Source organism: Thamnophis elegans, chromosome 3 (genome assembly GCF_009769535.1).
Source record: "Thamnophis elegans isolate rThaEle1 chromosome 3, rThaEle1.pri, whole genome shotgun sequence".
Classification (NCBI taxonomy): domain Eukaryota; kingdom Metazoa; phylum Chordata; class Lepidosauria; order Squamata; family Colubridae; genus Thamnophis; species Thamnophis elegans.
The window spans coordinates 8,913,724-8,925,706 of record NC_045543.1 but is presented as its reverse complement, the minus strand read 5'-3'; the positions used below and the strand labels follow the sequence as shown (position 1 = coordinate 8,925,706).

At 37.5% G+C, this 11,983-nt stretch overlaps 1 protein-coding gene across 2 annotated transcripts in view; it reads right to left on the bottom strand.

Annotated features, from left to right (window-relative positions):
- Positions 1 to 250: 250 nt before the first annotated feature.
- Positions 251 to 11,983, bottom strand: part of DDX1 (DEAD-box helicase 1) — a 28,058-nt gene continuing 16,325 nt past the window's right edge. For both annotated transcript variants that reach the window (XM_032213640.1, XM_032213641.1), the window contains 9 exons: positions 11,055 to 11,106; positions 10,624 to 10,770; positions 9,794 to 9,885; positions 8,519 to 8,591; positions 7,357 to 7,429; positions 7,217 to 7,259; positions 5,833 to 5,928; positions 2,803 to 2,923; positions 251 to 538 (listed from right to left, as the gene is read on the bottom strand). In XM_032213640.1, the coding sequence (XP_032069531.1) occupies positions 408 to 538; positions 2,803 to 2,923; positions 5,833 to 5,928; positions 7,217 to 7,259; positions 7,357 to 7,429; positions 8,519 to 8,591; positions 9,794 to 9,885; positions 10,624 to 10,770; positions 11,055 to 11,106 (828 nt within the window). In that variant the 3' untranslated portion in view covers positions 251 to 407. The remainder of the gene's footprint in view (positions 539 to 2,802; positions 2,924 to 5,832; positions 5,929 to 7,216; positions 7,260 to 7,356; positions 7,430 to 8,518; positions 8,592 to 9,793; positions 9,886 to 10,623; positions 10,771 to 11,054; positions 11,107 to 11,983) is intronic.

Here is an 11,983-nt window from a genome sequence, read left to right as displayed (position 1 = left end):
TTTCGTTTTTTTTCTACACACATGTAGTGTTTAAAATGTGAGTTACCTTGCGTAGAATTTGAATCTCCCTGAACTTTTAGAATCAAGCTCATTTTAAAAACTCCCCGAAACACGTTTAATTTTTTTTCTTATCCGTCAAAGCCAAAATTTGATGAGGACTGAAACAAATTCTGAAGTTTTAAACAACGTCTTAACTAAGAATCGCTACCCTTTTCACACATCTGGGGGAAAAGAAAATATAAAACACAAATGTGATTATGAGCAGCTGACTTTTATTGGATCAATGCTAGTAACTAATTCATCAGGGTTTGTAAGGTTGGTGAACATGCAAGATTGACATAAAGTCAGTACAGCTGTAGTGCCTTCTTCATACAGGCCGAACGCCCAAGTTTCACCTGATGCACCACTCAAAATGTTCTAAACGGCTGATTAGGAAGGTATCCAAGGTGCAAGAAAGACGTCTGAGCTTCCTTTTCAAGGATAGCCAACTCTTGCACTGTGGGAGCCAGAATGTCCACGTGGCCTTTGTATGTTCCACCTGCAAAGATCCAAAATCTGTTATCCTTTTTCCCTTTTTGTAGGTACAATCTTTCAGAACATTGATTATTCATACATACATACATACGAGAGAGAGGGAGGGAGGGAGGGAGGGAGGGAGGGAGAGAGAGGGAGGCAGGGAGGGAGGGAGGGAGGGACAGAGAGAGAGAGAGAGAGAGAGAGAAACTCATATATGAGTACAGTAGTTGGATTGTTGGGGCAGACTCTTTATGAACTTATCAGAGGCTTAATATACCTTTAAAAAAAACACCTATGTTTTTAAAATGGATAATTATGCTGCCGAGGTGGTGCAGTGGTTAGAGTGCAGTACTGCAGGCCACTTCAGCTGACTGTTATCTGCAGTTCAGTGGTTCTAATCTCACCGGCTCAGGGTTGACTCAGCCTTTCATCCTTCCGAGGTGGGTGAAATGAGGACCCAGACTGTGGGGGTGATATGCTGACTCTGTAAACCGCTTAGAGAGGGCTGAAAGCCCTATGAAGCGGTATATAAGTCTAACTGCTATTGCTATTGCTAATTCAGTGATTTGCTGCCAAATTTGAGAATACTATTTTGGGCAAGGCTTAAAAATAGATCGGGGCTACATGCAGGCTACAAGAGGCTCACTTCATCTTTGACTAGTAATGTTTGAAGGGGCAAACATTAGATTTTGTTTGTGTGTACACATACATACATACGCGCACACACAAACAAGATCTAATGTTTGCCCCTTCAAACATTACTAATGAAAGGTGAAGTGAGCCTCCTGCAGCCTGCATGTGGATCCCGATCTATTTTTAAGCCTTGCCCAAAATAATATTCTCAAATTCTGCAGCAAATCACTGAATTATGGCAGCATAATTGTCCATTTTAAAGATGTAGGGTTTTTTTTTTTAAAAGGTGTATTAATCCTCTGATAAGTTCATTAAAGAAACTGCCCCAACAATCCAACTACTGTACTCACAAAAGGACGCCAAATCTGGGGCCTTGCCACAAATGGCATTGCTATACCTGTGTGATTCAGGAGTGTTTGAAAACGAGCAAGTAAGAACATAAAAATTGAATTTATTTTTCTGGATTAAAAATGTGTCTTTGATCTAAAGAGCTATCTTAGATTTATGTACACTAATCTTTTGAAAGAGCAAATATCCACACTGCATCAAAATACTTTTAAAAATTTGAGATTCTGAAATAAATTCCATTCTGAATATGCATTCAATTGGACTGTAATGAATGTATCCAGAACTAAACAGATAATATTATTTTAAAGTATCAGTATAATAAGTAATTCTCCCTTTGGGGTTACAAAATAGGTCTCCCCTCCCCCCTTTTTAGTTTGTGGGAGACAAAATTTAATTACAAGTATTTTAATTAGAAGATACTTCATATAACAATTACATACTAGATAGTATAATAGATATTATAATATCTAGATAAAATTAACATTCGCCTAACAGTCAAAATGTTATTTTAAGGAATACTTATGTACCTACTTTTCTACTCTGTTTCCATATTAATTTGTTATTTAAAAAAACATTTAACCAAAATAGATATTTATATTAACATATAATTCTTAGATAGAAAATGCACACTGAATAGCAATAGCAATAGCAGTTAGACTTATATACCGCTTCATAGGGCTTTCAGCCCTCTCTAAGCGGTTTACAGAGTCAGCATATTGCCCCCAACAACAATCCGGGTCCTCATTTTACCCACCTCGGAAGGATGGAAGGCTGAGTCAACCCTGAACCGGTGAGATTTGAACCGCTGAACTGTAGATAGCAGTCAGCTGAAGTGGCCTGCAGTACTGCACTCTACCCACTGCGCCACCTCGGCTCTTGGCTCTTCATTGGTATGAATGCCAAGTTAGAGAGAAAATAGCTGAAGTATGGGTTATAAAAAAATATAAGATCTGTTTGATAATTACATTTCTACACATTAAGTGAGGAGTTAAAATAAGCAATAGGCAGAATCTTCATTTTTCAAGCATCTTGAAGTATTTTAAATGGAGGAATTTTCATTCATAAAAAGAAGCCAACAAAAGAGCCCTAAACTGGTTTTGAAATAAACAGAGAAAGGGATCCTAATTCGTATTTTTTTAACTAGGGATTTCAGCGGAACTGAAGTTGGAGAACAACACTGAAATTCCTGAAAAGTATTTTGCCATGTTGAATCATTTAGATAAGATATAATTATCAGATATAATAAAATTATAATTCACCAGAAAATTCAATTCTCTATTCCAAAATGTAGATTTATCCACTTACCGCCAGCTGCTTTTCTTTTCCCATAACTGACCTTGCCATCAAAATCATCCACTGGGATTTTAATATCTGGCTCAACCTGAGTAATGGTGCAGTTCAGATGCTCTTCTACTTCACCTAAAAGCTGGATGCCACAAAATGGAAAGAAATCCAGGCTGTAAAGTCATCTCCCATTCTCCATGACAGACAATGCAATGGATGGATTTAAATAAGAGAGACCGCCTGCTGCTAATTACCTCCCAAAGACCCATTAGATCTCACAGGGTTGGCCTCCTCCGGGTGCCATCTACCAGCCAATGCCACCTGGCTATTACCCGGGGGAGGGCCTTCTCTGTGGCAGCTCTGGCCCTCTGGAATGAACTCCCCGCAGGGATTCGGACCCTCACCTCTCTCCAGGCCTTCCGAAAAGCCGTCAAAACCTGGCTTTGCCGGCAGGCCTGGGGGTGATGAGTTCCCTCCCCTCTCGACATGTATGGCTGTGCGACTGTTGTCTACTTTTATTATTTGTATTTTGTCTTTTATGTTCCCCTTTTTTCCCCCTTGAATTGTTCGCCGCCCTGAGTCCTCCCGGAGAAGGGCGGCATACAAATAATACAATACAATACAATACAATACAATACACTTGGCTTTTAGCTGTGATTAGTTGAACAACACACACTGCCAAAGTTTATACATCTCATCAAGCATTAGCACCGAACAAACCATGATACTATCACTAAATTGATCTCAGGAACTACTGATATCAATGAATTAATAAACTTGAGAGTAATTGTCAGTAATGTCTTAGAAGCAAACAGTACGAGGAAGAAATCAGATCTTATGGCAAGGCTTATATATGACGTATGCATGTATCTGCACAGTACTGTAATTTATTTAAGGCAAATACAATATTTTGAAATAAATTAAGAACTTTGCAAATTATAAACTTTGCAATCAATGAGATTTAGAAGGTTAGGGTACTCCTGATCTTCTAGGAGTCGCTAGGAATAAGAAATGATACTTAAGCACAAACTAATTGTCTTGTGTTATATTCATAGAATGAATGCTAGCAGAATTTTAACACTGAATTTGCAAAATGATAAATGTTTATCTGAAATTGAATTAAATTATACCAATTGTCATTTCATTCTGTGATACTCGTTATAATCTCAAAAGACCAAAGACTATTTTAGCATTACAGGCAATTAATGATAAAAGAGATGGAGTTCAATATTGTATTTTTGTGAAAGGAAGATTTTTCTGCTTAGAAATCATTTCCTGCAGAAATGTGGATACTATTTGTCACTCCAAACTCCTCCTAATCAGATTCCTCTAATTCCTCAACCCTTCTCAACCATTTGAAGGACATTCAGACAAAATGTCACCTAGTTAGCCTATAGTTGTCAACCCTGAAGTGAACCTGGCTGGGGCCATCTTGGAGGCCTCAGGGTTGCCATACAAAAGAGGGGGTGGGGGTGGGGGAAATAGTTAGATTGGGTTTTGTAGCCTAAACAATAAAGTTTTCTCATTGCATATGAGAGAAATGCTGGGTTATTATATTAGTATGTGTTCTTTGCCCAAGTGAAATCTAATGTCAAGACTTTTTCTTCTGGTTTTAGGTTGGGGTTTGTTACTGGTAAATACCGCTCCAGCATACCTTAGCATAGTCATAAAAATTTTGATGGCTCGGAACAAATCTAAAGGTTTTTTCAAAAATCACTACTGTAAATTTCCACTGAAAATGGACACAGTAACTACGTGTTCATATTTCAAAGATGCCCTGAAATGGTTCATCCATCAATTTCTCTTCTTAAATCCATAAAGCAAGATGTGAGCCTATTCACTCCTGCGAAGAAAGCCTTGCTTATGTAAGCACAGAGGCTACAGTAGGTTTACCCCTGGTGTAGTGCTGTTCCCATGGTCACCATCTCCACAGTCAGCACAACTTCCTCACTAAGAAGGTTCTTGTATACAATGAGCAATCTTTTTTTTTTCCATTAAAGTTATCAAAAATTACAAACAACATGTCCTAAAACATTACATGATATTAGATACGAAGTTAAATGATATTAGGTATGAAGGGCATTGTAGAAAAGACTGTGCATTTTAAAGAAAAGACCTAACCTGTGATGAATAATATGGGTAATCGTAACATGATTAACAACTTCCGTTTCACATCTCTATCAACTCATCCTTGGGAATTCTACTGTGCGTCTGACACTCTAGTTTCCAAGAAATTGCAAAAGGGCCTAGCTATGAAAATATAGTTAGTCTTATGCCAGAACACTTAATTTTAATTAGAACCTTCCAGTGGATCAGTGATTGGGTCTTGGATATTTTATAGCCACTTTGAAAAACTGCATCTAAAAGGACCAGAAATGCAAAGTTACGTAGGAAAGATTTTACTGGAACCAGTAAAAAGGTTACTTGCATCTCTCTCTCTTTTTTTTTTATTAATTTTTTTTAAAATTTTTAATTTAAAACAAGTACAACATCTTTCTTTACATGCTATAGAAAGTGTATCAGTCAGTCACAAATAAACTTTCGTGCATCTCCTCCACAGTCAACAAACATAACTCGTGTTAACTCGAGCCTTTTAACTCAAATATTCATACATATCACCATCATCATATATCCATTTTCATTTGACTGTAATTATTATTTAAAAATATTATTAATAATAATAATAATCTTAAACAATACATGCCCACAGCAGTGGGGAAAAAAAAAAGACAAAAAGAACAAAAGACAAGGCAGGGAAGAAAAAAACAAAACAAAAAACAAAAAACAAAAACAAGTAAATGACATGTCAGCATGTGGTTATGGATTAAATCCTTGGCATAGTTAAGGTTGAAGGATGTGTAAATAACTGTAGTCAACTAAAAGTGGAGGTATGATGATGTCAATATGGTAAACACTTGAGTTAAGATATTTGAACTAATATGAATTAATGGAAGAGATGCACCAAAACATGTTGTAACCAGCTGATATACTTTTTTTTTAATAATATATACCTGTGTTCTTTTTTTTTTTTTTGTTTTTGTTTTTGGTTACCTGCATCTCATTGTACCAAATAGTGCAGCCACCTTCATCCTTCAGTCTAGTATTGTAGCAGCTCTTCCCACGACTAGGGCATGAATGATACCAAACCTAGGAGAGAATCCTGAAGATTAGAAGAAGAAAACACTAAACACTGGAATATAGTTAAAAGATTTAGCTAGGAATGACCAGCATTTTTGATATACAGAAAGCTAATTGCTATAACACTGAATTAAGTTCAAACTCTTAAGGGTTATACGCATAAGTGTAGTCACATATTTTCCACTATGCATTCTATATGGTCTGTGATTAATGTGTGTGTGTGTGTGTGTGTGTATACACAAATGGGTAAACGTATATGTGTTTATCTTATGTATGTGTGTATGTGTATGTATACAAACCTACACACACACACACACTAAACACTGGAATATAGTTAAAAGATTTAGCTAGGAATGACCAGCATTTTTGATATACAGAAAGCTAATTGTTATAACACTGAATTAAGTTCAAACTCTTAAGGGTTATACGCATAAGTGTAGTCACATATTTTCCACTATGCATTCTATATGGTCTGTGATTAATGTGTGTGTGTGTGTGTGTATACACAAATGGGTAAACGTATATGTGTTTATCTTATGTATGTGTGTATGTGTATGTATACAAACCTACACACACACACACACTAAACACTGGAATATAGTTAAAAGATTTAGCTAGGAATGACCAGCATTTTTGATATACAGAAAGCTAATTGTTATAACACTGAATTAAGTTCAAACTCTTAAGGGTTATAGGCATAAGTGTAGAGTCACATATTTTCCACTATGCATTCTATATGGTCTGTGATTAGTGTGTGTGTGTGTGTATATATACACAAATGGGTAAACGTATATGTGTTTATCTTATGTATGTGTGTATATGTATGTATACAAACCTACACACACACACACTAAACACTGGAATATAGTTAAAAGATTTAGCTAGGAATGACCAGCATTTTTGATATACAGAAAGCTAATTGTTATAACACTGAATTAAGTTCAAACTCTTAAGGGTTATATGCATAGGTGTAGTCACATATTTTCCACTATGCATTCTATATGGTCTGTGATTAATGTGTGTGTGTGTGTGTGTGTATGTGTGTGTACATACACAAATGGGTAAACGTATATGTGTTTATCTTATGTGTGTGTGTATGTGTATGTATACAAACCTACACACACACACACACACACACCCAGACTTTTGATAGTGGGCATCAGAATTTCATTTTTTAAAAATCTGTGCCAGTATGTCCACAGAAAAAAGTGAGAATAAGAGTTAGCTTATTTTAAATACACGGCAAATGCATCTTATTTCGCTCTATATCTTCACGTTTTAAGGAAGCAGAACTTACTTTCTCCTTCTCTGCTGCCACCAGGGAAATTGCCAGGCCCATGCTAAAAAAATAAGCAAAACAAACAAAATGGGAGATGATTCATTTCATCATCTCAAAAGTGATACAAGAGGAAGGGCAAATAAGGGTTTCCAACATACCGTTCAGCTCGCCCCACTCTGCCAATCCGATGAACGTAATTCTGTTTCTCATCCGGAAGTGTGACATTGATAACTGTTAAAAAGGAAAAGGGTATTTATAGGTGTGTCTCAATTTGTGGTTAATAAATTCCACCCAAAATGGTCGCGTTATTTGAACTTGAACTCATCAAAGTGATATTTCTGGGGAAAATACGGTAATTGGTTTCACTTTGACAGAAATAGGCAGTAGAAAATATTAACCATAAAGTTTTATATCTATATTAATGAGGTATTACAGTAAAGGATTAAAGGAGTATATTTGCTATTTAAATGTATGGATTAACAAAATCACAAAGTTGTTATTAAAACCAAAATAAAACAAAAAAAATTCGTAAATTCAAGGATTTCAATAGCAATAGCAATAGCAGTTAGACTTATATACCACTTCATAGGGCTTTCAGCCATCTCTAAGCGGTTTACAGAGTCAGCATATCGCCCCCACAGTCTGGGTCCTCATTTTACCCACCTCGGAAGGATGGAAGGCTGAGTCAACCTTGAGCCGGTGAGATTTGAACCGCTGAACTGCAGATAACAGTCAGCTGAAGTGGCCTTCAGTACTGCACCCTAACCACTGCGCCACCTCGGCTCCTTAGGATAAGATCTTATTCTATTTTAATATTGCTATGACCAAGTTCATGTCATTCAATTATATCAATTTTTCCTTTAATATAACTACCATATTCTTTTTTAATCTTGTACAGTTCTCTCCTGTGCTAGAATCTTCCTTTTCTCCACTTTGCCCACAAAGATTAGCAGAGTCTGAAACCCCAATTGCATTTGCACGCATTCTTAAACCTCAACTGCAGACTTGATGGCCTCAGGTGAACTGAATTTGGAAGTCACACTGAACACAACCTTGTATCAATTTACAATTTGCACTAAATTCAATGTTGCATTACTTGAACCCCTCTAGAAGCAACATACACTTAGCCCCAGCATTTGCCGCCGCTAACAGGGACCTCGGCAAAGTTCACTGGAATTAATATTTTATCTGTCCCACCCTGGTATGATATGTGCAGCTTACTTGCAGCCGCATTTCTATTGCAACTGCCAACTCAACAACTTCATGCCTTCCGCTAAGAGTAGACTTTCTTGATGGCGGTAAAGTGTTTACAAGTCTTACCGTAAGGCACACCAGTGATATCAATTCCTCTGGCTGCTACATCTGTGCAGATCAAAAATCTGACGTCTGCTTTCTAAACAGAAAAGGTGAGCAAAAGTGGGTGCCCTCTAATTTCATTTTTATATAATCATTATAATACAAGATATCAACTACAATTCAATAAAGCTGTAAGCTGAATCTAGAGTTAGCTTACCATAAAATGCCTTTGACCTAACAGAATTGCCAATGGCGAAGACTATTCCTTCGTTAATTCCTCCTACTCCTAACATGCTTCACTTTCCCAAACTTTTTAGAAGTCTCACAATCTAAATGCTGGTTGACAAAATTATCCTCGTTCTTCTGCAGCGGCTACCACTGAGCAACTGGCTACCAGAATAGCAGAGTAGTGCAGGAGTGAAGGTCTTGGAAACAATTTCAGATCAGTTGCAGGATTTTCTATTTATTTATTTGATTTTTATCCCTTGTTATTTTGATAACTCAGGTGGTGAATATGTCTAATACTCGATTCTCCTACTATTTGCTCCACAACAACCACTCTGTGGAGAGGGTTGGGTTGAGAGACAGTGACTGGCCGAAAATTACGCAGCGGATTTTCATGGCTAAGAAGCCCAGTCTCCAGATTCCTAGGCCAGCACCTTAACCCCTTTTTGTTAAGATATTCTTCTGCTTTACAGGGTTATTGAATAGAATTCAGTAGAATTGGGCTTCCTGTATAGATAGATAAGTTATATGCAGTCCATTCTCTTAATATATTGGCTATGAAGAGTGGTGGTTTCAGTCCAGATGAGTCTGTGGGTCTAGCCCAGAGCTTGGTTATTTCACCCAAAAGAAGAAAAAAAATCTTGGACCGGATGCAGATGTGTATTATATTTTAGGAATGCTGCAAGAATGGAGAAGGATAGGAATGGCAAGAAGCTTATCCCTTCTGCAACACGTCCCCTCTCCATTGTTGTTCTGGGCCCTCCAGGAGAATGTGGGCTCACGTATTGCACTCCTGAGCTTGCACGAGGAATGGTGAATTGATGGAAAGGGCTATCCCTGCCTCTTCATCCATTGTTGGATTCCTGGTCGTTCTCTGAGTGGGCTTAAAAAATAAGTGCCTCACCATTTGTGGAAGACTGTCTGGAGCTACCTCCGTGACTCTTGAACAGACAAGGCGAACAAGGCACAATATTTTAAGTTGAACGATTCACCCATTAAACTGAAATAAATGCCCAATTTTCAGCTCTCAATATGGAGACCAATCACCTATCAGTACATTAAAGCCATAATTACCTTAAAGCGTTCCAAATTCTGCTTTCTCTCATGAGGCTTCCTGTCTCCATGAAGGCACACACACGAGAATTGATGTCCCTTCCTATCTGGACCTTAAAAAATAATCAGAAAATATTAGAAACACCATATATTATGTTACTACATTCTCACAATCAGTGCGCATACATGTGCTTGCACGTTTGTGTCTGTGTATCTCTGTGTGTATAATACATTAAAAGTCCCTGCAGATGTGCACCCAGTACACATCAGTTGATGATGTAGCTCTCCTTACCCTTTCACTTCCTTGCCCAACTGCATTTAAAGAGAGGGAATGTGTCAAAGCCCATTTTTGCAGTTAAAACCACCGAATCCAAATTTAGTTTCACTGGGAAAAGTAGGGGGAGACTGAAACTTTTGAATTAAGAAAGAGGAGACCAAAATTTAAGTAACTGATATATGAGAAATGTATATGAACATGTCCAATTTCTGCTTTCACCGCAGCCCGCAAGGTTGCATGTCCGTGTCACTGTCCTGGAAGTCATTTTTCTAACCCTTGATATTTGCTTTACTGCCCCAGAAGATAAAGAAGGAAATTGTTCCACTTGTGGGATAGACAACAGAACTAAAAAAATAAAATAAATCAAAAGAGAATCCTTGAATATTTTTTGTAGTAGAAATGCCGATGTGATGCCAATTCCACTCTTTAAAGTAGTGAAAAAAAGAACAATCCTACCAGTAGAAAAATATCTTTTGTGAAAAGTTATCCTTTTTTTGGGGGGGGGGGGGGAGATGGAAAAAATACAATTAATAAAAGAAGAGAGAGAAGCATTAACGGGCACAAGAAATACTACCTCCTCCTTGCTGTATAAAGTATTGTTCCATATTGTCACAATCTATCTTAGTTCTGCAGAAGATGATTGCTTGATCCATCTTGTGTTCCTTGATGGCACGAATAGCATATTCTCCTTTTAAAATCTTAATTGCTTCTGACCACATTTCTGTAAAAAAAAAAATATATATATATATTATTCCTACACGATACTTCAAATACAATACACACAAAACAATTTTTATTCTGAAACTACATTAATAAAGTATTATAGCAATTGTTTGGGAATAATACTGATACGTTTTAACTCTTTTTAAGGTATTTTTTAAACCTCTTCTGATCAAAAACCATGGGCCTGAATTTTAAAGCAAAATGTAATAAATTGGTTCAGACTGACTTTGCATCATTATATGTATGACTAATATATAGCAGCTTGATCAAGGCAGTCATTACCTGCAGAATTTGTACCAGGTCTTGTATTATCCTTTGCGTGCACCTCATCCGTCTGCAAAGTTAAATTATAATAATTAAAACTATGAATAAAAGGTATGTCATAACAAGATGCCCTACAAGATGTCTTAAATCCCGATGCTGCCTTAAATTATAACAAATACTTTTATTGGGCAGCTATGGGGAAAATGCAGCATACAACTGCAACAAATGTATATATCCATTTATCCTAAGATTTTCAGTCTAATAAATAATTCCCCTCAACCAGGAATTGTTTTTTAAAAAAATGCAGATCTAAAAAATAAAATTAATGTTGACGAGTTAGTTACTTCCACTAACATCTTTGGATAAATATGCTAATCCATACCTTCTAGAGCGCAACAGAATGATTATTTCTCCAAATATTTATTTAAGTCGAAATAACTTTATTTTCCTTCGTTCTCAGTTCAGCCCTGCAATCATCTAAGTCGGGGCTCCCTAAACTTGGCAACTTTAAGACTTGTGGACTTCAACTCCACAAGTCTTAAAGTTGCCAAGCTTAGGGACCCCTGATCTAAGTGGAGATAAGGTTCTGCTCAGTTTTCATGAATTAGATCAAGTTAGCCTGTAGGACACTATACCTCTTTTTAGGCGTTATTGTTGTGGCCCAGCTGGAGCCGTTGGAGCTGCCACCAGACTCCGACAGCGAGGGGCCCTATGAGTCAGCTCTGGAGGATGTGGAGAACCCTCGACTCCGAGCGGGGCGCAGAGAAGCTGGTTGGCCACCAGGAGGCACCTGAGCCTTGGACCAGTGGGGAGGAGACAAGGGAGAGTGAGCCGGAGGCCAGTAGTGAGTTGTTCCTGGATGCCCGGCACCGAAGAGCTAATAGGCGTCAGGAACAGTTGCACAGTTACAGGAGATAATTGCACTCAACTAGTGGTCATTAGGCTCC